The 27555-nt window shown below is 38.6% G+C and overlaps 2 protein-coding genes across 2 annotated transcripts in view; both read right to left on the bottom strand.

Annotated features, from left to right (window-relative positions):
• LOC134855155 (peptidyl-prolyl cis-trans isomerase A-like) overlaps positions 1–27555 on the bottom strand; it is a 442729-nt gene that overhangs the window by 88626 nt on the left and 326548 nt on the right. The window lies entirely within an intron of this gene.
• LOC134855153 (arginine-hydroxylase NDUFAF5, mitochondrial-like) overlaps positions 1–27555 on the bottom strand; it is a 117467-nt gene that overhangs the window by 20464 nt on the left and 69448 nt on the right. The window contains 2 exon segments of the mRNA XM_063871568.1: positions 21634–21823; positions 21919–22141. Coding sequence (XP_063727638.1) covers positions 21634–21823; positions 21919–22134 — 406 coding nt within the window. The 5' untranslated portion in view covers positions 22135–22141.

The raw sequence follows: 27555 nt of genomic DNA, 5'->3' as shown, positions 1-27555 counted from the left end.
AAAAACGAACAGTTACGAAAAATTATTTTGTATTCATAGAAACTCAACTTTGCACAAGCAGTTCAAATTTCACAGAAATTAATCTAAGCCACGTTAGTCTCGTTGCTTCAGCAAAGCACACCGGCTTAATACCTGGCAAAAACGAACAGTTATGAAAATATATACTGTTTTCATAGAAACTCAAATTTGCACACGCAGCTCAAGTTTCCCAAAAATTATTCTATGCCACGTTGCTTGAGCAAAGCACGCCTGCTTAATACCTGGCAAAAACGAACAGTTAAGAAACAGTAAAAACATATATATTGTATTTATAGAAACTCAACTTTGCACACGCAGCTCATGTTTCACAGGGATTAATCTATGCCACGTTAGTCGCGTTGCTTGAGCAAAGCACGCCGGCTTATTACCTGGCAAAAACGAACAGTTATGAAAAAATAATTTGTATTCAAAGAAACTCAACTTTCCACACGCAGCTTATATTTCACAGAAACTAATCTATGCCACGTTAGTCGCGTTGCTTGAGCAAAGCACGCCTGCTTAATACCTGGCAAAAACGAACAGTTAAGAAACAGTAAAAACATATATTTTGTATTTATAGAAACTCAACTTTGCACAAGCAGTTCAAGTTTCACAGAAAATAATCTATGCCGCATTAGTCGCGTTGCTTGAGCAAAACACGCCGGCTTATTACCTGGAAAAAACGAACAGTTATGAAAAAATAATTTGTATTCAAAAAAACTCAACTTTCCACACGCAGCTCATATTTCACAGAAATTAATCTATGCCACGTTAGTCTCGTTGCTTCAGCAAAGCACACCGGCTTAATACCTGGCAAAAACGAACAGTTATGAAAATATATACTGTTTTCATAGAAACTCAAATTTGCACACGCAGCTCAAGTTTCCCAAAAATTAATCTATGCCACGTTAGTCACGTTGCTTGAGCAAAGCACGCCTGCTTAATACCTGGCAAAAACGAACAGTTAAGAAACAGTAAAAACATATATTGTATTTATAGAAACTCAACTTTGCACACGCAGCTCATGTTTCACAGGGATTAATCTATGCCACGTTATTCGCGTTTCTTGAGCAAAGCACGCCGGCTTAATACCTGGCAAAAACGAACAGTTATGAAAAAATATTTTGTATTCGTAGAAACTCAACTTTGCACATGCAGTTCAAGTTTCACAGGAACTAATCTATGCCACGTTAGTCGCGTTTCTTGAGCAAAGCACGCCGGCTTATTACGTGGCAAAAACGAACAGTTATGAAAAACAATTTGTATACAAAGAAACTCAACTTTGCACAAGCAGTTCAAGTTTCACAGAAAACAATCTATGCCACATTAGCCGCGTTGCTTGAGCAAAGCACGCCGGCTTAATACCTGGCAAAAACGAACAGTTATGAAAATATATATTGTATTAAAAAAAACTCAACTTTCCACACGCAGCTCAAATTTCACAGAAATTAATCTATGCCACGTTAGTCGCGTTGCTTGAGCAAAGCACGAAGGCTTAATACCTGGCAAAAACGAACAGTTATGAAAATTTATATGTATTCATTGAAAATCAACTTTGCACAAGCAGTTCAAGTTTCACAGAAATTAATCTAAGCCACGTTAGTCGCGTTGCTTGAGCAAAGCACGCCGGCTTAATACCTGGCAAAAACGAACAGTTATGAAAATCTATATTGTTTTCATAGAAACTCAAATTTGCACACGCAGCTCAAGTTTCCCAGAAATTAATCTATGCCACGTTAGTCACGTTGCTTGAGCAAAGCACGCCTGCTTAATACCTGGCAAAAACGAACAGTTAAGAAACAGTAAAAACATATATATTGTATTTATAGAAACTCAACTTTGCACACGGAGCTCATGTTTCACAGGGATTAATCTATGCCACGTTAGTCGCGTTGCTTGAGCAAAGCACGCCGGCTTACTACCTGGCAAAAACGAACAGTTATGAAAAAATATTTTGTATACAAAGAAACTCAACTTTCCACACGCAGCTCAAATTTCACAGAAATTAATCTATGCCAGGTTAGTCGCGTTGCTTGAGCAAAGCACGCCGGCTTAGTACCTGGCAAAAACGAACAGTTACGAAAAATTATTTTGTATTCATAGAAACTCAACTTTGCACAAGCAGTTCAAATTTCTTAGAAATTAATCTAAGCCACGTTAGTCTCGTTGCTTCAGCAAAGCACACCGGCTTAATACCTGGCAAAAACGAACAGTTATGAAAATATATACTGTTTTCATAGAAACTCAAATTTGCACACGCAGCTCAAGTTTCCCAAAAATTATTCTATGCCACGTTAGTCACGTTGCTTGAGCAAAGCACGCCTGCTTAATACCTGGCAAAAACGAACAGTTAAGAAACAGTAAAAACATATATATTGTATTTATAGAAACTCAACTTTGCACACGCAGCTCATGTTTCACAGGGATTAATCTATGCCACGTTAGTCGCGTTGCTTGAGCAAAGGACGCCGGCTTATTACCTGGCAAAAACGAACAGTTATGAAAAAATAATTTGTATTCAAAGAAACTCAACTTTCCACACGCAGCTTATATTTCACAGAAACTAATCTATGCCACGTTAGTCGCGTTGCTTGAGCAAAGCACGCCTGCTTAATACCTGGCAAAAACGAACAGTTAAGAAACAGTAAAAACATATATTTTGTATTTATAGAAACTCAACTTTGCACAAGCAGTTCAAGTTTCACAGAAAATAATCTATGCCGCATTAGTCGCGTTGCTTGAGCAAAACACGCCGGCTTATTACCTGGAAAAAACGAACAGTTATGAAAAAATAATTTGTATTCAAAAAAACTCAACTTTCCACACGCAGCTCATATTTCACAGAAATTAATCTATGCCACGTTAGTCTCGTTGCTTCAGCAAAGCACACCGGCTTAATACCTGGCAAAAACGAACAGTTATGAAAATATATACTGTTTTCATAGAAACTCAAATTTGCACACGCAGCTCAAGTTTCCCAAAAATTAATCTATGCCACGTTAGTCACGTTGCTTGAGCAAAGCACGCCTGCTTAATACCTGGCAAAAACGAACAGTTAAGAAACAGTAAAAACATATATATTGTATTTATAGAAACTCAACTTTGCACAAGCAGTTTAAGTTTCACAGAAAATAATCTATGCCGCATTAGTCGCGTTGCTTGAGCAAAGCACGCCGGCTTATTACCTGGCAAAAACGAACAGTTATGAAAAAATAATTTGTATTCACAGAAACTCAACTTTCCACACGCAGCTCATATTTCACAGAAATGAATCTATGCCACGTTAGTCGCGTTGCTTGAGCAAAGCACGCCGGCTTAATACCTGGCAAAAACGAAGTTATGAAAAAATACTTTGTATTCATAGAAACTCAACTTTGCACAAGCAGTTCAAGTTTCACAGAAATTAATCTATGCCACGTTAGTCGCGTTGCTTGAGCAAAGCACGCCTGCTTAATACCTGGCAAAAACGAACAGTTAAGAACCAGTAAAAACATTTATATTGTATTTATAGAAACTCAACTTTGCACAAGCAGTTCAAGTTTCACAGAAAATAATCTATGCCGCATTAGTCGCGTTGCTTGAGCAAAGCACGCCGGCTTAATACCTGGCAAAAACGAAGTTATGAAAAAATACTTTGTATTCATAGAAACTCAACTTTGCACAAGCAGTTCAAGTTTCACAGAAAATAATCTATGCCACGTTAGTCGCGTTGCTTGAGCAAAGCACGCCTGCTTAATACCTGGCAAAAACGAACAGTTAAGAACCAGTTAAAACATATATATTGTATTTATAGAAACTCAACTTTGCACAAGCAGTTCAAGTTTCACAGAAAATAATCTATGCCGCATTAGTCGCGTTGCTTGAGCAAAGCACGCCTGCTTAATACCTGGCAAAAACGAACAGTTAAGAACCAGTAAAAACATATATATTGTATTTATAGAAACTCAACTTTCCACACGCAGCTCATATTTCACAGAAATTAATCTATGCCACGTTAGTCGCGTTGCTTGATCAAAGCACGCCGGCTTAATACCTGGCAAAAACGAAGTTATGAAAAAATACTTTGTATTCATAGAAACTCAACTTTGCACAAGCAGTTCAAGTTTCACAGAAATTAATCTATGCCACGTTAGTCGCGTTGCTTGAGCAAAGCACGCCTGCTTAATACCTGGCAAAAACGAACAGTTAAGAACCAGTAAAAACATATATATTGTATTTATAGAAACTCAACTTTGCACAAGCAGTTCAAGTTTCACAGAAAATTATCTATGCGCATTAGTCGCGTTGTTTGAGCAAAGCACGACGGCTTAATACCTGGCAATAACGAACAGTTATGAAAATATATATTGTATTCATAGAAACTCAACTTTCCACACGCAGCTCATATTTCACAGAAATTAATCTATGCCACGTTAGTCGCGTTGCTTCAGCAAAGCACGCCAGCTTAATACCTGGCAAAAACGAACAGTTATGAAAAATTATTTTGTATTCATAGAAACTCAACTTTGCACAAGCAGTTCAAGTTTCACAGAAATTAATCTAAGCCACGTTAGTCGCGTTGCTTCAGCAAAGCACGCCGGCTTAATACCTGGCAAAAACTAACAGTTATGAAAATATATACTGTTTTCATAGAAACTCAAATTTGCACACGCAGCTCAAGTTTCCCAGAAATTAATCTATGCCACGTTAGTCACGTTGCTTGAGCAAAGCACGCCTGCTTAAAACCTGGCAAAAACGAACAGTTAAGAAACAGTAAAAACATATATATTGTATTTATAGAAACTCAACTTTGCACACGCAGCTCATGTTTCACAGGGATTAATCTATGCCACGTTAGTCGCGTTGCTTGAGCAAAGCACGCCGGCTTATTACCTGGCAAAAACGAACAGTTATGAAAAAATAATTTGTATTCAAAGAAACTCAACTTTCCACACGCAGTTCAAATTTCACAGAAATTAATCTAAGTCACGTTAGTCGCGTTGCTTCAGCAAAGCACGCCGGCTTAATACCTGGCAAAAACGAACAGTTATGAAAATATATACTGTTTTCATAGAAACTCAAATTTGCACACGCAGCTCAAGTTTCCCAGAAATTAATCTATGCCACGTTAGTCACGTTGCTTGAGCAAAGCACGCCTGCTTAATACCTGGCAAAAACGAACAGTTAAGAAACAGTAAAAACATATATATTGTATTTATAGAAACTCAACTTTGCACACGCAGCTCATGTTTCACAGGGATTAATCTATGCCACGTTAGTCGCGTTGCTTGAGCAAAGCACGCTGGCTTATTACCTGGCAAAAACGAACAGTTATGAAAATATATACTGTTTTCATAGAAACTCAAATTTGCACACGCAGCTCAAGTTTCCCAGAAATTAATCTATGCCACGTTAGTCACGTTGCTTGAGCAAAGCACGCCTGCTTAATACCTGGCAAAAACGAACAGTTAAGAAACAGTAAAAACATATATATTGTATTTATAGAAACTCAACTTTGCACACGCAGCTCATGTTTCACAGGGATTAATCTATGCCACGTTAGTCGCGTTGCTTGAGCAAAGCACGCTGGCTTATTACCTGGCAAAAACGAACAGTTATGAAAAAATAATTTGTATTCAAAGAAACTCAACTTTCCACACGCAGCTCATATTTCACAGAAATTAATCTATGCCACGTTAGTCGCGTTGCTTGATCAAAGCACGCCGGCTTAATACCTGGCAAAAACGAAGTTATGAAAAAATACTTTGTATTCATAGAAACTCAACTTTGCACAAGCAGTTCAAGTTTCACAGAAATTAATCTATGCCACGTTAGTCGCGTTGCTTGAGCAAAGCACGCCTGCTTAATACCTGGCAAAAACGAACAGTTAAGAAACAGTAAAAACATATATATTGTATTTATAGAAACTCAACTTTGCACAAGCAGTTCAAGTTTCACAGAAAATAATCTATGCCGCATTAGTCGCGTTGCTTGAGCAAAGCACGACGGCTTAATACCTGGCAATAACGAACAGTTATGAAAAAATATATTGTATTCATAGAAACTCAACTTTCCACACGCAGCTCACATTTCACAGAAATTAATCTATGCCACGTTAGTCGCGTTGCTTGAGCAAAGCACGCCGGCTTAATACCTGGCAAAAACGAAGTTAGGAAACAATACTTTGTATTCATAGAAACTCAACTTTGCACAAGCAGTTCAAGTTTCACAGAATTTAATCTATGCCACGTTAGTCGCGTTGCTTCAGCAAAGCACGCCTGCTTAAAACCTGGCAAAAACGAACAGTTAAGAAACAGTAAAAACATATATATTGTATTCATTGAAACTCAACTTTGCACACGCAGCTCATCTTTCACAGGGATTAATCTATGCCACGTTAGTCGCGTTGCTTGAGCAAAGCACGCCGGCTTAATACCTGGCAATAACGAACAGTTATGAAAATATATATTGTATTCATAGAAACTCAACTTTCCACACGCAGCTCGTATTTCACAGAAATTAATCTATGCCACGTTAGTCGCGTTGCTTGAGCAAAGCACGCCGGCTTACTACCTGGCAAAAACGAAGTTATGAAAAAATACTTTGTATTCATAGAAACTCAACTTTGCACAAGCAGTTCAAGTTTCACAGAAATTAATCTATGCCACGTTAGTCGCGTTGCTTCAGCAAAGCACGCCACCTTAATACCTGGCAAAAACGAACAGTTATGAAAATATATATTGTAATCATAGAAACTCAAATTTGCACACGCAGCTCAAGTTTCCCAGAAAATAATCTATGCCGCATTAGTCGCGTTGCTTGAGCAAAGCACGACGGCTTAATACCTGGCAATAACGAACAGTTATGAAAAAATATATTGTATTCATAGAAACTCAACTTTCCACACGCAGCTCATATTTCACAGAAATTAATCTATGCCACGTTAGTCGCGTTGCTTGAGCAAAGCACGCCGGCTTAATACCTGGCAAAAACGAAGTTATGAAAAAATACTTTGTATTCATAGAAACTCAACTTTGCACAAGCAGTTCAAGTTTCACAGAATTTAATCTATGCCACGTTAGTCGCGTTGCTTCATCAAAGCACGCCTGCTTAAAACCTGGCAAAAACGAACAGTTAAGAAACAGTAAAAACATATATATTGTATTCATTGAAACTCAACTTTGCACACGCAGCTCATCTTTCACAGGGATTAATCTATGCCACGTTAGTCGCGTTGCTTGAGCAAAGCACGCCGGCTTAATACCTGGCAATAACGAGCAGTTATGAAAATACATATTGTATTCATAGAAACTCAACTTTCCACACGCAGCTCGTATTTCACAGAAATTAATCTATGCCACGTTAGTCGCGTTGCTTGAGCAAAGCACGCCGGCTTACTACCTGGCAAAAACGAAGTTATGAAAAAATACTTTGTATTCATAGAAACTCAACTTTGCACAAGCAGTTCAAGTTTCACAGAAATTAATCTATGCCACGTTAGTCGCGTTGCTTCAGCAAAGCACGCCACCTTAATACCTGGCAAAAACGAACAGTTATGAAAATATATATTGTATTCATAGAAACTCAAATTTGCACACGCAGCTCAAGTTCCCCAGAAATTAATCTATGCCACGTTAGTCGCGTTGCTTGAGCAAAGCACGCCTGCTTAAAACCTGGCAAAAACGAACAGTTAAGAAACAGTAAAAACATATATATTTCATTTATATAAACTCAACTTTGCACACGCAGCTCATATTTCACAGGGATTAACCTATGCCACGTTAGTCGCGTTGCTTGAGCAAAGCACGCCGGCTTATTACCTGGCAAAAACGAACAGTTACGAAAAAATATTTTGTATACAAAGAAACTCAACTTTGCACAAGCAGTTTAAGTTTCGCAGAAAATAATCTATGCCACATTAGTCGCGTTGCTTGAGCAAAGCACGCCGGCTTAATACCTGGCAATAACGAACAGTTATGAAAATATATATTGTATTCAAAGAAACTCAACTTTGCACACGCAGCTCATCTTTCACAGGGATTAATCTATGCCACGTTAGTCGCGTTGCTTGAGCAAAGCACGCCGGCTTAATACCTGGCAATAACGAACAGTTATGAAAATATATATTGTATTCATAGAAACTCAACTTTCCACACGCAGCTCGTATTTCACAAAAATTAATCTATGCCACGTTAGTCGCGTTGCTTGAGCAAAGCACGCCGGCTTACTACCTGGCAAAAACGAAGTTATGAAAAAATACTTTGTATTCATAGAAACTCAACTTTGCACAAGCAGTTCAAGTTTCACAGAAATTAATCTATGCCACGTTAGTCGCGTTGCTTCAGCGAAGCACGCCACCTTAATACCTGGCAAAAGCGAACAGTTATTAAAATATATATTGTAATCATAGAAACTCAAATTTGCACACGCAGCTCAAGTTTCCCAGAAAATAATCTATGCCGCACTAGTCGCGTTGCTTGAGCAAAGCACGACGGCTAAATACCTGGCAATAACGAACAGTTATGAAAAAATATATTGTATTCATAGAAACTCAACTTTCCACACGCAGCTCATATTTCACAGAAATTAATCTATGCCACGTTAGTCGCGTTGCTTGAGCAAAGCACGCCGGCTTAATACCTGGCAAAAACGAAGTTATGAAAAAATACTTTGTATTCATAGAAACTCAACTTTGCACAAGCAGTTCAAGTTTCACAGAATTTAATCTATGCCACGTTAGTCGCGTTGCTTCATCAAAGCACGCCTGCTTAAAACCTGGCAAAAACGAACAGTTAAGAAACAGTAAAAACATATATATTGTATTCATTGAAACTCAACTTTGCACACGCAGCTCATCTTTCACAGGGATTAATCTATGCCACGTTAGTCGCGTTGCTTGAGCAAAGCACGCCGGCTTAATACCTGGCAATAACGAACAGTTATGAAAATATATATTGTATTCATAGAAACTCAACTTTCCACACGCAGCTCGTATTTCACAGAAATTAATCTATGCCACGTTAGTCGCGTTGCTTGAGCAAAGCACGCCGGCTTACTACCTGGCAAAAACGAAGTTATGAAAAAATACTTTGTATTCATAGAAACTCAACTTTGCACAAGCAGTTCAAGTTTCACAGAAATTAATCTATGCCACGTTAGTCGCGGTGCTTCAGCAAAGCACGCCACCTTAATACCTGGCAAAAACGAACAGTTATGAAAATATATATTGTATTCATAGAAACTCAAATTTGCACACGCAGCTCAAGTTCCCCAGAAATTAATCTATGCCACGTTAGTCGCGTTGCTTGAGCAAAGCAGGCCTGCTTAAAACCTGGCAAAAACGAACAGTTAAGAAACAGTAAAAACATAAATATCGCATTTATATAAACTCAACTTTGCACACGCAGCTCATATTTCACAGGGATTAACCTATGCCACGTTAGTCGCGTTGCTTGAGCAAAGCACGCCGGCTTATTACCTGGCACAAACGAACAGTTACGAAAAAATATTTTGTATACAAAGAAACTCAACTTTGCACAAGCAGTTTAAGTTTCGCAGAAAATAATCTATGCCACATTAGTCGCGTTGCTTGAGCAAAGCACGCCGGCTTAATACCTGGCAATAACGAACAGTTATGAAAATATATATTGTATTCATAGAAACTCAACTTTCCACACGCAGCTCGTATTTCACAGAAATTAATCTATGCCACGTTAGTCGCGTTGCTTGAGCCAAGCACGCCGGCTTACTACCTGGCAAAAACGAAGTTATGAAAAAATACTTTGTATTCATAGAAACTCAACTTTGCACAAGCAGTTCAAGTTTCACAGAAATTAATCTATGCCACGTTGGTCGCGTTGCTTCAGCAAAGCACGCCACCTTAATACCTGGCAAAAACGAACAGTTATGAAAATATATATTGTATTCATAGAAACTCAAATTTGCACACGCAGCTCAAGTTCCCCAGAAATTAATCTATGCCACGTTAGTCGCGTTGCTTGAGCAAAGCACGCCTGCTTAAAAGCTGGCAAAAACGAACAGTTAAGAAACAGTAAAAACATATATATTGCATTTATATAAACTCAACTTTGCACACGCAGCTCATGTTTCACAGGGATTAACCTATGCCACGTTAGTCGCGTTGCTTGAGCAAAGCACGCCGGCTTATTACCTGGCAAAAACGAACAGTTATGAAAAAATATTTTGTATACAAAGAAACTCAACTTTGCACAAGCAGTTTAAGTTTCGCAGAAAATAATCTATGCCACATTAGTCGCGTTGCTTGAGCAAAGCACGCCGGCTTAATACCTGGCAATAACGAACAGTTATGAAAATATATATTGTATTCATAGAAACTCAACTTTCAAAACGCAGCTCAAATTTCACAGAAATTAATCTATGCCACGTTAGTCGCGTTGCTTGAGCAAAGCACACCGGCTTAATACCTGGCAAAAACGAACAGTTATGAAAAAATATTTTGTATTCATAGAAACTCAACTTTGCACACGCAGCTCATGTTTCACAGAGATTAATCTATGCCACGTTAGTCGCGTTGCTTGAGCAAAGCACGCCGGCTTATTACCTGGCAAAAACGAAAAGGTTATGAAAATATATTTTGTATTCATAGAAACTCAATTTTGCACAAGCAGTTCAAGTTTCACAGAAATTAATCTATGCCACGTTAGTCGCGTTTCTTGAGCAAAGCACGCCGGCTTAATACCTGGCAATAACGAACAGTTATGAAAATATATATTGTATTCATAGAAACTCAACTTGCAACACGCAGCTCAAATTTCACAGAAATTAATCTATGCCACGTTAGTCGCGTTGCTTGAGCAAAGCACACCGGCTTAATACCTGGCAAAAAACGAACAGTTAAGAAACAGTTAAAACATATATATTGCAATTATAGAAACTCAACTTTGCACACGCAGCTCATGTTTCACAGGGATTAACCTATGCCACGTTAGTCGCGTTGCTTGAGCAAAGCACGCCTGCTTAATACCTGGCAAAAACGAACAGTTAAGAAACAGTAAAAACATATATATTGCATTTATAGAAACTCAACTTTGCACACGCAGCTCATGTTTCACAGGGATTACCTATGCCACGTTAGTCGCGTTGCTTGAGCAAAGCACGCCGGCTTATTACCTGGCAAAAACGAACAGTTATGAAAAAATATTTTGTATACAAAGAAACTCAACTTTGCACAAGCAGTTTAAGTTTCGCAGAAAATAATCTATGCCACGTTAGTCGCGTTGCTTGAGCAAAGCACGCCGGCTTAATACCTGGCAATAACGAACAGTTATGAAAATATATATTGTATTCATAGAAACTCAACTTTCCACACGCAGCTCGTATTTCACAGAAATTAATCTATGCCACGTTAGTCGCGTTGCTTGAGCAAAGCACGCCGGCTTACTACCTGGCAAAAACGAAGTTATGAAAAAATACTTTGTATTCATAGAAACTCAACTTTGCACAAGCAGTTCAAGTTTCACAGAAATTAATCTATGCCACGTTAGTCGCGGTGCTTCAGCAAAGCACGCCACCTTAATACCTGGCAAAAACGAACAGTTATGAAAATATATATTGTATTCATAGAAACTCAAATTTGCACACGCAGCTCAAGTTCCCCAGAAATTAATCTATGCCACGTTAGTCGCGTTGCTTGAGCAAAGCACGCCTGCTTAAAACCTGGCAAAAACGAACAGTTAAGAAACAGTAAAAACATATATATTGCATTTATATAAACTCAACTTTGCACACGCAGCTCATATTTCACAGGGATTAACCTATGCCACGTTAGTCGCGTTGCTTGAGCAAAGCACGCCGGCTTATTACCTGGCAAAAACGAACAGTTACGAAAAAATATTTTGTATACAAAGAAACTCAACTTTGCACAAGCAGTTTAAGTTTCGCAGAAAATAATCTATGCCACATTAGTCGCGTTGCTTGAGCAAAGCACGCCGGCTTAATACCTGGCAATAACGAACAGTTATGAAAATATATATTGTATTCATAGAAACTCAACTTTCCACACGCAGCTCGTATTTCACAGAAATTAATCTATGCCACGTTAGTCGCGTTGCTTGAGCCAAGCACGCCGGCTTACTACCTGGCAAAAACGAAGTTATGAAAAAATACTTTGTATTCATAGAAACTCAACTTTGCACAAGCAGTTCAAGTTTCACAGAAATTAATCTATGCCACGTTAGTCGCGTTGCTTCAGCAAAGCACGCCACCTTAATACCTGGCAAAAACGAACAGTTATGAAAATATATATTGTATTCATAGAAACTCAAATTTGCACACGCAGCTCAAGTTCCCCAGAAACTAATCTATGCCACGTTAGTCGCGTTGCTTGAGCAAAGCACGCCTGCTTAAAAGCTGGCAAAAACGAACAGTTAAGAAACAGTAAAAACATATATATTGCATTTATATAAACTCAACTTTGCACACGCAGCTCATGTTTCACAGGGATTAACCTATGCCACGTTAGTCGCGTTGCTTGAGCAAAGCACGCCGGCTTATTACCTGGCAAAAACGAACAGTTATGAAAAAATATTTTGTATACAAAGAAACTCAACTTTGCACAAGCAGTTTAAGTTTCGCAGAAAATAATCTATGCCACATTAGTCGCGTTGCTTGAGCAAAGCACGCCGGCTTAATACCTGGCAATAACGAACAGTTATGAAAATATATATTGTATTCATAGAAACTCAACTTTCAAAACGCAGCTCAAATTTCACAGAAATTAATCTATGCCACGTTAGTCGCGTTGCTTGAGCAAAGCACACCGGCTTAATACCTGGCAAAAACGAACAGTTATGAAAAAATATTTTGTATTCATAGAAACTCAACTTTGCACAGGCAGCTCATGTTTCACAGAGATTAATCTATGCCACGTTAGTCGCGTTGCTTGAGCAAAGCACGCCGGCTTATTACCTGGCAAAAACGAAAAGGTTATGAAAATATATTTTGTATTCATAGAAACTCAACTTTGCACAAGCAGTTCAAGTTTCACAGAAATTAATCTATGCCACGTTAGTCGCGTTTCTTGAGCAAAGCACGCCGGCTTAATACCTGGCAATAACGAACAGTTATGAAAATATATATTGTATTCATAGAAACTCAACTTGCAACACGCAGCTCAAATTTCACAGAAATTAATCTATGCCACGTTAGTCGCGTTGCTTGAGCAAAGCACACCGGCTTAATACCTGGCAAAAAACGAACAGTTAAGAAACAGTAAAAACATATATATTGCAATTATAGAAACTCAACTTTGCACACGCAGCTCATGTTTCACAGGGATTAACCTATGCCACGTTAGTCGCGTTGCTTGAGCAAAGCACGCCTGCTTAATACCTGGCAAAAACGAACAGTTAAGAAACAGTAAAAACATATATATTGCATTTATAGAAACTCAACTTTGCACACGCAGCTCATGTTTCACAGGGATTACCTATGCCACGTTAGTCGCGTTGCTTGAGCAAAGCACGCCAGCTTATTACCTGGCAAAAACGAACAGTTATGAAAAAATATTTTGTATACAAAGAAACTCAACTTTGCACAAGCAGTTTAAGTTTCGCAGAAAATAATCTATGCCACATTTGTCGCGTTGCTTGAGCAAAGCACGCCGGCTTAATACCTGGCAATAACGAACAGTTATGAAAATATATATTGTATTCATAGAAACTCAACTTGCAACACGCAGCTCAAATTTCAAAGAAATTAATCTATGCCACGTTAGTCGCGTTGCTTGAGCAAAGCACACCGGCTTAATACCTGGCAAAAACGAACAGTTATGAAAAAATATTTTGTATTTATAGAAACTCAAATTTGCACACGCAGCTCAAGTTCCCCAGAAATTAATCTATGCCACGTTAGTCGCGTTGCTTGAGCAAAGCACGCCTGCTTAAAACCTGGCAAAAACGAACAGTTAAGAAACAGTAAAAACATATATATTTCATTTATATAAACTCAACTTTGCACACGCAGCTCATGTTTCACAGGGATTAACCTATGCCACATTAGTCGCGTTGCTTGAGCAAAGCACGCCGGCTCATTACCTGGCAAAAACGAACAGTTATGAAAAAAAATTTTGTATACAAAGAAACTCAACTTTGCACAAGCAGTTTAAGTTTCGCAGAAAATAATCTATGCCACATTAGTCGCGTTGCTTGAGCAAAGCACGCCGGCTTAATACCTGGCAATAACGAACAGTTATGAAAATATATATTGTATTCATAGAAACTCAACTTTCAACACGCAGCTCAAATTTCCCAGAAATTAATCTATGCCACGTTAGTCGCGTTGCTTGAGCAAAGCACACCGGCTTAATACCTGGCAAAAACGAACAGTTATGAAAAAATATTTTGTATTCATAGAAACTCAACTTTGCACACGCAGCTCATGTTTCACAGAGATTAATCTATGCCACGTTAGTCGCGTTGCTTGAGCAAAGCACGCCGGCTTATTACCTGGCAAAAACGAAAAGGTTATGAAAATATATTTTGTATTCATAGAAACTCAACTTTGCACAAGCAGTTCAAGTTTCACAGAAATTAATCTATGCCACGTTAGTCGCGTTTCTTGAGCAAAGCACGCCGGCTTAATACCTGGCAATAACGAACAGTTATGAAAATATATATTGTATTCATAGAAACTCAACTTGCAACACGCAGCTCAAATTTCACAGAAATTAATCTATGCCACGATAGTCGCGTTGCTTGAGCAAAGCACACCGGCTTAATACCTGGCAAAAAACGAACAGTTAAGAAACAGTAAAAACATATATATTGCAATTATAGAAACTCAACTTTGCACACGCAGCTCATGTTTCACAGGGATTAACCTATGCCACGTTAGTCGCGTTGCTTGAGCAAAGCACGCCTGCTTAATACCTGGCAAAAAACGAAGAGTTAAGAAACAGTAAAAACATATATATTGCATTTATAGAAACTCAACTTTGCACACGCAGCTCATGTTTCACAGGGCTTACCTATGCCACGTTAGTCGCGTTGCTTGAGCAAAGCACGCCGGCTTAATACCTGGCAATAACGAACAGTTATGAAAATATATATTGTATTCATAGAAACTCAACTTTCAACACGCAGCTCAAATTTCACAGAAATTAATCTATGCCACGTTAGTCGCGTTGCTTGAGCAAAGCACACCGGCTTAATACCTGGCAAAAACGAACAGTTATGAAAAAATATTTTGTATTCATAGAAATTCAACTTTGCACACGCAGCTCATGTTTCACAGAGATTAATCTATGCCACGTTAGTCGCGTTGCTTGAGCAAAGCACGCCGGCTTATTACCTGGCAAAAACGAAAAGGTTATGAAAATATATTTTGTATTCATAGAAACTCAACTTTGCACAAGCAGTTCAAGTTTCACAGAAATTAATCTATGCCACGTTAGTCGCGTTTCTTGAGCAAAGCACGCCGGCTTAATACCTGGCAATAACGAACAGTTATGAAAATATATATTGTATTCATAGAAACTCAACTTTCAACACGCAGCTCAAATTTCACAGAAATTAATCTATGCCACGTTAGTCGCGTTGCTTGAGCAAAGCACACCGGCTTAATACCTGGCAAAAACGAACAGTTATGAAAAAATATTTAGTATTCATAGAAACTCAACTTTGCACACGCAGCTCATGTTTCACAGAGATTAATCTATGCCACGTTAGTCGCGTTGCTTGAGCAAAGCACGCCGGCTTATTACCTGGCAAAAACGAAAAAGTTATGAAAATATATTTTGTATTCATAGAAACTCAACTTTGCACAAGCAGTTCAAGTTTCACAGAAATTAATCTATGCCACGTTAGTCGCGTTTCTTGAGCAAAGCACGCCGGCTTAATACCTGGCAATAACGAACAGTTATGAAAATATATTTTGTATTCATAGAAACTCAACTTGCAACACGCAGCTCAAATTTCACAGAAATTAATCTATGCCACGTTAGTCGCGTTGCTTGAGCAAAGCACACCGGCTTAATACCTGGCAAAAAACGAACATTTAAGAAACAGTAAAAACATATATATTGCAATTATAGAAACTCAACTTTGCACACGCAGCTCATGTTTCACAGGGATTAACCTATGCCACGTTAGTCGCGTTGCTTGAGCAAAGCACGCCTGCTTGATACCTGGCAAAAACGAACAGTTAAGAAACAGTAAAAACATATATATTGCATTTATAGAAACTCAACTTTGCACACGCAGCTCATGTTTCACAGGGATTACCTATGCCACGTTAGTCGCGTTGCTTGAGCAAAGCACGCCGGCTTATTACCTGGCAAAAACGAACAGTTATGAAAAAATATTTTGTATACAAAGAAACTCAACTTTGCACAAGCAGTTTAAGTTTCGCAGAAAATAATCTATGCCACATTAGTCGCGTTGCTTGAGCAAAGCACGCCGGCTTAATACCTGGCAATAACGAACAGTTATGAAAATATATATTGTATTCATAGAAACTCAACTTTGCTCATGCAGTTCAAGTTTAAAAAAAAGTAATCTATGCCACGTTAGTCGCGTTGCTTGAGCAAACCACGTCGGCTTAATACCTGGCAAAAACGAACAGTTATGAAAAAATATTTAGTATTCATAGAAACTCAACTTTGCACACGCAGCTCATGTTTCACAGAGATTAATCTATGCCACGTTAGTCGCGTTGCTTGAGCAAAGCACGCCGGCTTATTACCTGGCAAAAACGAAAAAGTTATGAAAATATATTTTGTATTCATAGAAACTCAACTTTGCACAAGCAGTTCAAGTTTCACAGAAATTAATCTATGCCACGTTAGTCGCGTTTCTTGAGCAAAGCACGCCGGCTTAATACCTGGCAATAACGAACAGTTATGAAAATATATTTTGTATTCATAGAAACTCAACTTGCAACACGCAGCTCAAATTTCACAGAAATTAATCTATGCCACGTTAGTCGCGTTGCTTGAGCAAAGCACACCGGCTTAATACCTGGCAAAAAACGAACATTTAAGAAACAGTAAAAACATATATATTGCAATTATAGAAACTCAACTTTGCACACGCAGCTCATGTTTCACAGGGATTAACCTATGCCACGTTAGTCGCGTTGCTTGAGCAAAGCACGCCTGCTTGATACCTGGCAAAAACGAACAGTTAAGAAACAGTAAAAACATATATATTGCATTTATAGAAACTCAACTTTGCACACGCAGCTCATGTTTCACAGGGATTACCTATGCCACGTTAGTCGCGTTGCTTGAGCAAAGCACGCCGGCTTATTACCTGGCAAAAACGAACAGTTATGAAAAAATATTTTGTATACAAAGAAACTCAACTTTGCACAAGCAGTTTAAGTTTCGCAGAAAATAATCTATGCCACATTAGTCGCGTTGCTTGAGCAAAGCACGCCGGCTTAATACCTGGCAATAACGAACAGTTATGAAAATATATATTGTATTCATAGAAACTCAACTTGCAACACGCAGCTCAAATTTCACAGAAATTAATCTATGCCACGTTAGTCGCGTTGCTTGAGCAAAGCACACCGGCTTAATACCTGGCAAAAACGAACAGTTATGAAAAAATACTTTGTATTCAAAGAAACTCAACTTTGCACAAGCAGTTCAAGTTTCACAGAAAATAATCTTTGCCAGATTAGTCGCGTTGCTTGAGCAAAGGGCGCCGGCTTAATACCTGGCAATAAGGAACAGTTATGAAAATATATTTTGTATTCATAGAAACTCAACTTTGCACAAGCAGTTCAAGTTTCACAGAAATTAATCTATGCCACGTTAGTCGCGTTGCTTGAGCAAAGCACGCCTGCTTAATACCTGGCAAAAACGAACAGTTAAGAAACAGTAAAAACATATATATTGCATTGATAGAAACTCAACTTTGCACACGCAGCTCATGTTCCACAGGGATTAACCTATGCCACGTTAGTCGCGTTGCTTGAGCAAAGCACGCCGGCTTATTACCTGGCAAAAACGAACAGTTATGAAAAAATATTTTGTATACAATGAAACTCAACTTTGCACAAGCAGTTCAAGTTTCACAGAAAATAATCTTTGCCACATTAGTCGCGTTGCTTGAGCAAAGGGCGCCGGCTTAATACCTGGCAATAACAAACAGTTATGAAAATATATTTTGTATTCATAGAAACTCAACTTTGCACAAGCAGTTCAAGTTTCACAGAAATTAATCTATGCCACGTTAGTCGCGTTGCTTGAGCAAAGCACGCCTGCTTAATACCTGGCAAAAACGAACAGTTAAGAAACAGTAAAAACATATATAATGCATTGATAGAAACTCAACTTTGCACACGCAGCTCATGTTCCACAGGGATTAACCTGTGCCACGTTAGTCGCGTTGCTTGAGCAAAGCACGCCGGCTTATTACCTGGCAAAAACGAACAGTTATGAAAAAATATTTGTATACAAAGAAACTCAACTTTGCACAAGCAGTTTAAGTTTCGCAGAAAATAATCTATGCCACATTAGTCGCGTTGCTTGAGCAAAGCACGCCGGCTTAATACCTGGCAATAACGAACAGTTATGAAAATATATATTGTATTCATAGAAACTCAACTTTCAACACGCAGCTCAAATTTCACAGAAATTAATCTATGCCACGTTAGTCGTTGCTTGAGCAAAGCACACCGGCTTAATACCTGGCAAAAACGAACAGTTATGAAAAAATATTTTGTATTCATAGAAACTCAACTTTGCACACGCAGCTCATGTTTCACAGAGATTAATCTATGCCACGTTAGTCGCGTTGCTTGAGCCAAGCACGCCGGAATATTACCTGGCAAAAACAAACAGTTATGAAAAAATATTTTGTATACAAAGAAACTCAAGTTTGCACAAGCAGTTTAAGTTTCGCAGAAAATAATCTATGCCACATTAGTCGCGTTGCTTGAGCAAAGCACGCCGGCTTAATACCTGGCAATAACGAACAGTTATGAAAATATATATTGTATTCATAGAAACTGAACTTTCAACACGCAGCTCAAATTTCACAGAAATTAATCTATGCCACGTTAGTCGCGTTGCTTGAGCAAAGCACACCGGCTTAATACCTGGCAAAAACGAACAGTTATGAAAAAATATTTTGTATTCATAGAAACTCAACTTTGCACACGCAGCTCATGTTTCACAGAGATTAATCTATGCCACCTTAGTCGCGTTGCTTGAGCCAAGCACGCCGGCTTATTACCTGGCAAAAACAAACAGTTATGAAAAAATATTTTGTATACAAAGAAACTCAACTATGCACAAGCAGTTCAAGTTTCACAGAAAATAATCTTTGCCACATTAGTCGCGTTGCTTGAGCAAAGGGCGCCGGCTTAATACCTGGCAATAACGAACAGTTATGAAAATATATTTTGTATTCATAGAAACTCAACTTTGCACAAGCAGTTCAAGTTTCACAGAAATTAATCTATGCCACGTTAGTCGCGTTGCTTGAGCAAAGCACGCCGGCTTATTACCTGGAAAAAACGAACAGTTATGAAAAAAAATATTTTGTATACAAAGAAACTCAACTTTCCACACGCAGCTCAAATTTCACAGAAATTAATCTATGACACGTTAGTCGCGTTGCTTGAGCAAAGCACGCCGGCTTAATACCAGGCAAAAACGAACAGTTATGAAAAAATATTTTGTATTCATAGAAACTCAACTTTGCACAAGCAGTTCAAGTTTCACAGAAATTAATCTATGCCACGTTAGTCGCGTTGCTTCACCAAAGCACGCCGGCTTAATACCTGGCAAAAACGAACAGTTATGAAAAAATATTTTGTATTCATAGAAACTCAACTTTGCACACGCAGCTCATGTTTCACAGAGATTAATCTATGCCACGTTAGTCGCGTTGCTTGAGCCAAGCACGCCGGCTTATTACCTGGCAAAAACAAACAGTTATGAAAAAATATTTTGTATACAAAGAAACTCAACTTTGCACAAGCAGTTTAAGTTTCGCAGAAAATAATCTATGCCACATTAGTCGCGTTGCTTGAGCAAAGCACGCCGGCTTAATACCTGGCAATAACGAACAGTTATGAAAATATATATTGCATTCATAGAAACTCAACTTTGCACAAGCAGTTCAAGTTTCACAGAAATTAATCTATGCCACGTTAGTCGCGTTGCTTGAGCAAAGCACGCCGGCTTATTACCTGGAAAAAACGAACAGTTATGAAAAAAAATATTTTGTATACAAAGAAACTCAACTTTCCACACGCAGCTCAAATTTCACAGAAATTAATCTATGACACGTTAGTCGCGTTGCTTGAGCAAAGCACGCCGGCTTAATACCAGGCAAAAACTAACAGTTATGAAAAAAATATTTTGTATTCATAGAAACTCAACTTTGCACAAGCAGTTCAAGTTTCACAGAAATTGATCTATGCCACGTTAGTCGCGTTGCTTCACCAAAGCACGCCGGCTTAATACCTGGCAAAAACGAACAGTTATGAAAATATATATTGTAATCAAAGAAACTCAAATTTGCACACGCAGTTCAAGTTTCACAGAAAATAATCTTTGCCACATTAGTCGCGTTGCTTGAGCAAAGGGCGCCGGCTTAATACCTGGCAATAACGAACAGTTATGAAAATATATTTTGTATTCATAGAAACTCAACTTTGCACAAGCAGTTCAAGTTTCACAGAAATTAATCTATGCCACGTTAGTCGCGTTGCTTGAGCAAAGCACGCCGGCTTATTACCTGGAAAAAACGAACAGTTATGAAAAAAAATATTTTGTATACAAAGAAACTCAACTTTCCACACGCAGCTCAAATTTCACAGAAATTAATCTATGACACGTTAGTCGCGTTGCTTGAGCAAAGCACGCCGGCTTAATACCAGGCAAAAACGAACAGTTATGAAAAAATATTTTGTATTCATAGAAACTCAACTTTGCACAAGCAGTTCAAGTTTCACAGAAATTGATCTATGCCACGTTAGTCGCGTTGCTTCACCAAAGCACGCCGGCTTAATACCTGGCAAAAACGAACAGTTATGAAAATATATATTGTAATCATAGAAACTCAAATTTGCACACGCAGCTCAAGTTTCCCAGAAAATAATCTATGCCACGTTAGTCGCGTTGCTTGAGCAAAGCACGCCGGCTGAATACCTGGCAAAAACGAACAGTTATGAAAATATGTATTGTATTCATAGAAACTCAACTTTGCACACGCAGTTCAAGTTTCACAGAAATTAATCTATGCCACGTTAGTCGCGTTGCTTGAGCAAAGCACGCCGGCTTAATACCTGGCAAAAACAAACTAATAAAGACGTCTTTAAAACCTTGCAGCCGGGGCTAGGTCTTTTACCAGGCCGACCTTTTAGCACAACCCCATGCAATAATTCAATTGAGATAAGTGAAAATTAGTGGAAGATTCGAAAAGGAAGCGGTTAGAACAAACAAACCTTCGCTGAGAAACCGTGAAATCATTGTCTTTAACCTGTCTAAATGACGTCATTACATCTGTCAATCAAACTTGTTTAACGAGTCTGGTAAAAGATCCATGTTATAACTTTTCTGGTAAAAGGTCGGTCCCTTTGCAGTCTTATGTTCAATGGTATCTTTGTGAGCCAATTATGAGCTCCTACACTAACCTAAATCGAAGAAGTCCTTCTCAAATTCAATTTTTTCTTCATCCATATGAAATGATTTTGTGTTTGAGATTTTGGACGGCAGTACTCTATTCAGAAGCTGACTGGACAGCTCACATTGGTATAATTCTTTAATGTCATCTCCATCTACGATTGATGACAAGTAACCTCTCCCGCATCCAAGATCAAGGGCCTTATAAACACGAAACGAATAATAAATAAAAACAAAGAGCCCTAATTTCATTCGATTTAAATTTGCATGATTCATATTTTTAATAATATTCATACTTATCTGCTGAACTGCCTTGTTATATCCGCAAGTCGATCACTGAGTCTTTCTGCCATTTCCACTCTTAGGTATTCGTAAGTCTCGATAGATTCGCTGGCAGCCATCAAGTCTCTGTGCCGTCTTTTCGCATCACGATTGAAAACTTTCATTGAGGTGGTAGTCAAGTGTTTACGACAAGTTATACACCTCGAAGAGGTTTTAAGCCAAAAACTCATTTCAACTGAAAAAAGCATGATATATATCTGAGGTTGCCAAAACATTAATGCATTGTCATTAGTATGATATTTACCGAGGTTACAGTCAAGCGACCCTTCCTCACATTCAAATCAAATCCTGGGCTTTATTTCGATAGGGAATAAAGAAACTATGCTGAATAACGTTTTTTTCGGACAGCTCGGAGTTTTACAAATATACTCATTGCGCCTATAGTAAACCGAGTTATCTTGTTTACGGAAATTCTATCACTATGTTGTCGGAGGAAGGAACACAACAAGGTGACCCCGAGGCTCCACCGCTTTTTGCTGAAGCAATACAGACGCTTGCAAAAAAGCTTGAATCCAAAATAAACGTTTGGTATTTAGATGATGGAAACCTAGCCTACGACCCCAAGGTGGCGTGTCACGGAGCCGAATACCCGAAAAATAAATTCGTTCCCGGATAGCCGAAAAATAAATTCGTTCCCGGATAGCCGAAAAAAATATTCGTTCCCGGATAGCCGAAAAAAATATTCGTTCCCGGATAGCCGAAAAATATAAAAAACTATTAAGGGCCCCCAACCTGAGGGCCCAAATTAAGGGCCACCAGCCGAAATTAAAGTGACAGTGCAGAGGCGGATCTAGGATTTTCTCAAGTGGGGGGGGGGGGACAAGTGTTCAAAAAAAAAACAGGCCAAAAAAGTTGTTTTTGGGATTTTTTGAAAAAATTTATAAAAAAATTGCTTTTTTCAGCGCGTGCTCCCATTTAAAATTAGTATATACTGCAAAATTTAAGGGTTTGTCGGCCGAAAATGGATGTCATGAAAAAACCAAAGAGGAACTCTTTGGTTGGTGAGGGGGCCGCATCCCTGTAGTAGTCGGGCTTTTGTTGTTAATTAATTGGATCTACTAAACAATTGCCTCCTCCCCCCCCCCTCTTTTAAGAGGGGGGATTGTTAAGTAGATTAAATTTACGCATTTTCGACCATCAGATTGCAGCAAAAATCTCTGTATAGAATTCTCAATACAAAACTCTAGCGCTAATTTACTATTTCTTTGTAACCAATGAGCACAGTTGTACTCTCACCTCCATTCTTGATTTGGACTTTGAAAAACAAACTCATTTGGAAATTAGTCCGTGATTATGCGTCCATATATGTTAAATTTATCAACTGTCACCAACGTGTTAAATTTTTGAGAGTTTGTCTAGAAAACGACATTATACCTGATTTTTTGAGGTTCAGGGTACCGGAAAATGGGGTGTTTTCAAACCAAGCGGTACACAGTTTTCAGACAAAACTTCTAAGAACGGAGATAAACAAGGCAAGGACAGATGAGAAAAACGTTGGTCAAACTAGAAAGGGCGAGAGGCGCAGTACAGAGGGGTGTAGATGAGAAGTTTTGGCCTTCGGTAATTAAATATTTAACTCTTAGGGGACAGACAAACAGCAACAGTCAAAGAGACCCATCAGAAGAAGCTAATGAAACTATCAGAAAGGCAAGACCGACCTCTAGGGAAGCAAGGTGAGGGTTCAGTAAGAGCTCTTGACGATGTTGAATTACCAAATTGGGTACAACAAGTGTTGGCATTAGGGCCAAAGCATCCCGTCAGGGATAAATTTAATGAGACGCACTTTCTCGCCGACATTAACATCTTTCTATCGTATCTCAAAAATTGTTAAGTCCCCGGGGAGGCCCTTTGTGAGATCGAAATGTGGCAAAAGCCTATGCTAAAAGTGTGAAACAAACATCATCTGACAAAGGCGTTGAGAAGGCCCGAAAGTATCTGAAGAGTAATGGATTAGTTGCGGTACCGTATGACAAAGGCGTGGGTTTTTGTGTAATAAGTACGGACACCTACGAGAACAAGTTGTCGGATACATTAGATTCAAATCAATTCAGCAAAAGTAAAGGAACAAGTGATGCGATTGTTTTGAAGATAGAAAGAGACATCAATAAGGAGTTGTTGGCTATGAGGAAAAAAGATGAAATAAGTGAGAGTCTCTACACAAAGATGAGGTCTACTGGGGGGCAGCCCGCCAGGCTTTATGGGTTGGCGAAAGTGCATAAAGTGAATACCCCATTAAGACCGGTCCTCTCCTTGCCTGGTAGCTCTTATTATAACTTGAACAAGGTTCTTTCAAAATTTTTTGAGAAAATTGAGGGCGCAAACATCGAAACCAACTCACTAGATGCGAGAGAAATCTTAGAGAGCACTAATCTTGAGCCCAATGAAAACTTGATATCTCTAGATGCGAAGAGTTTGTACACAAATGTTCCACTGAAAGAAGCGATAGACATAGCTCTGAGAAAACTGTATGAGCAAGATGAGCCACCATCAATTGCTAGGAAAACCATGAAGAGACTGTTGAACATGGCAGTTAGTCGAGTCCATTTCAAGTGCAATGAAACATGGTACGTTCAGAAAGATGGTTTGGCAACGGGGCATCTCTTGCCGTTAGTTTAGCAAATCTTTGGCCGAAGCAGTACGAAACTGCACTATCGAGGGATATTCCCGAAATGTTTTTGCCCGAGAAGGATCTAAACGGAATATGTTCCGAGTGCAACAAGAAGGTCACGTACAGATCAAAAGGTGTAAAATGTGAATGCTGTTTGAACTGGTATCACGTAAAATGAGGTGATATATCAGATGATGAGGATCGAAATATAAGTGAAACCGTCTGGTACTGCAGAAAATGCATCGCAATAAGAGAGAAAAACAAGTCAGGGCAACAAGCTAAGTTATTTCTCCGTTACGTTGTGATATAGTGAGAACAGTGAAGGGTGATCCTGAAAAAGTGTTACGGGCTGCAAACTTACTACATCCAAATTTACAGTTCACAATAGAGACACCAAACACAAACGGAACTTTGGCATTTTTGAATTTACAAATTAGTATTCACAAAAGCAGGAAAATTAGCTGAGGGTGGTATCAAAAACCAACAGATACAGGTACCATACTAAATTTTAGAAGCTGCGCCCCCCTTCAGTACAAGAGAAGTGTGATTGAAGGAACTGTTCACTGGGTTTTCCGCAGTACGTCAACATGGGAAGAATATGATAAAGCCATGAAAATCAACCGTGAGCAGTGGTTGGATAACCAATATCCGGAAAAATGGTTGTCTCGGGTTGTGTCGCATGCCCTTGAAAAGATCATCAGGGATGGCAAAAACAAATAGAACATGGCTGAGAAAAAGAAGCCCTGTGATTATAGCAGTGATTCACCACCAATCTTGATGGTCCAATATAGGGGAATCACAGTCAGATATTAGCAAAAAAATGCGCGATATCACCAATGCGCAGATAATATTCACGACGAAGAAAATAAAAACATGCATGCCCTCTCTGAAATCCTCCTTTTCCAGTGAACTGAAATCAAAAGTGGTGTACAGACTTGAATGTTGGGGGTTCAAATCCGTCTATGTTGGCCAGACGATCCGACATCTCACCACAAGGACTGAGGAACAGGGAAAAGAGGATACCCCAGTTGGACAGCCTATAAAGCAGTGTGGTAGTGAGGGTGGTAAGTCGGAGTTTAAATGGAAGACAATCGACCAGGCGTCCAGCAGCATTAAGTTACTTACATTAGAGGCGATGCATATTAGAAAAGAAAGACCGGCAATTAACACGCGCGACGAGTTAGAAGTAGGGAGATGTCACTATGGCTCGAGTTCCAGAATCAAACAAATCTGGCACAAAAAAATTTGAATTAACTAACATGTTAGCATGAAATTAGCGACAAAACGAAAGGGTAGAAACAAAAAAAGGTGAAAATTTTCAGAAATTTGTGACTTGAGGTTTAAAATTGTTACCTAACAGTTGTTACCTAATTTCAGTAATATTTGTAAGGTTGTGATTGGTTGAATTTTTTAAATTTTGAAATAATGATTTGTATGACACTTCTTAGGATCTTTGATCTTTTCGTACAGATAGCTTAGAACTTTAAAAGCTGATGATGCACAAAAATGTGCGAAAACGTTTGTTTGAAATTACAATTTTAATGCATTCTCTTAAAAAAATACTGAAATCAGAAAAAGACTACGAGTTAAGCCTAAACTAAGAAAAAAAACTATGGATTAAGCCCAAACTCAGAAAAGCTATATTGTCTAGGCCAGACCACAAGTACGCAGTACAATACAATTATAAATCAATTTCAAAAATTTTATCAAAAAAAAACCAAGGATGAACATGTAATCTTAGGCTTCCCTGCCTATCGGCGAATTTTTTCGATGAGAAATACAAAATGACAAAATAGCTGAATTGGAAAAGATTTCGGAACATTGATAAGCTGGATGCACATTATGGTTTTTCTCTCTTAGAAAATTGCTTTAACCTGCAGGTACTCCTATATTTTTTGCGTTGTTGTTTTTTTCAAAACGATTTTTTGGAAAAATATGATTGAATTTTCAGAAACTCTTCATGTAAGTTTACAAATAAAGAAATGATGATAGCCAATTTTTGCAAGCAGTTCTTCCGGCAGTCAACGGTGGCTTGGGCGTGTCTTCCGCTCGCCTACTAGCTTTACTCGCTTTTTTAGCCTCAGCAGTAGGAGCGAAAGCTACCTTAAGTGAGATTTATGGCTTAGAGCACGAGGATGGAACATTTTATGGTGAATTGAAACTTTGGTTAGATTCAGCAAAACGTGAAGTAGCTCCAGAAAACGGAAGCCAAAAAGATGGGCAGAGCCTTTTTTTGATAGAGAAAACGCTCATATGATTTCGAAAACAGAACCTACTGATGTAAAAAGATTCATTGCTTACCTGGTTAGGTTCGGATCGCAACGGTTGAATGTCATACCTTGTAAAATTTTAAGTTTGAAAGTGTCGACCCAGCAGCTTAGAATTGCAATCGGACTCCGCCTAGGTTGAAAATATTGGAAAAAACATAGATAAGTTGAGGACAATATGTAACCGATGATAGATGGCATGGCTTATCTTGTCTCAAAAGTGCAGGGAGACTCCCAAGGTGTTCAAAAATGAATGCCTTCATAAAGCAAAGACCCCCCACTCACATTTCTGTTTTAGAGCCACGACACCCCCACGGGAAAGATCAGATGCGATCAGACGGTTGACGCTCATCCCATTGACTGTTGGTAGATGGAAGATCGAAAACCTGACAAATAGTGAGATTTACTTAATGATGGAGCTTTTGAAAGCTCAGGGTAATCTTATGAAGCTTTTGAAAATCAGGGTGCCGCTGGCCCTAGCACTAAGGTTTTCTGAATATACTTTGTGAAAACTTGTGCACCTCTACCGAGAAGACCAGGACAGGTAGCTTTCTTAAGTAGAGAACCTCCCTGGAATTACAGTTTGCGAATGCCGCTTGCGTACTCGGCACAATGAATGACAGAACAATTTCGACGAATTTTTTTCATTTGTTACACAATATATATCAATATAAGTATATATATACATACATATATATATATATATATATATATAT

The sequence above is a fragment of the Symsagittifera roscoffensis genome, chromosome 10, assembly GCF_963678635.1.
Source record: "Symsagittifera roscoffensis chromosome 10, txSymRosc1.1, whole genome shotgun sequence".
In the NCBI taxonomy this organism is placed as follows: Eukaryota; Metazoa; Xenacoelomorpha; order Acoela; family Convolutidae; genus Symsagittifera; species Symsagittifera roscoffensis.
The sequence above is the reverse complement of the archived record's forward strand: the minus strand, read 5'-3'. Positions and strand labels throughout refer to the sequence as shown.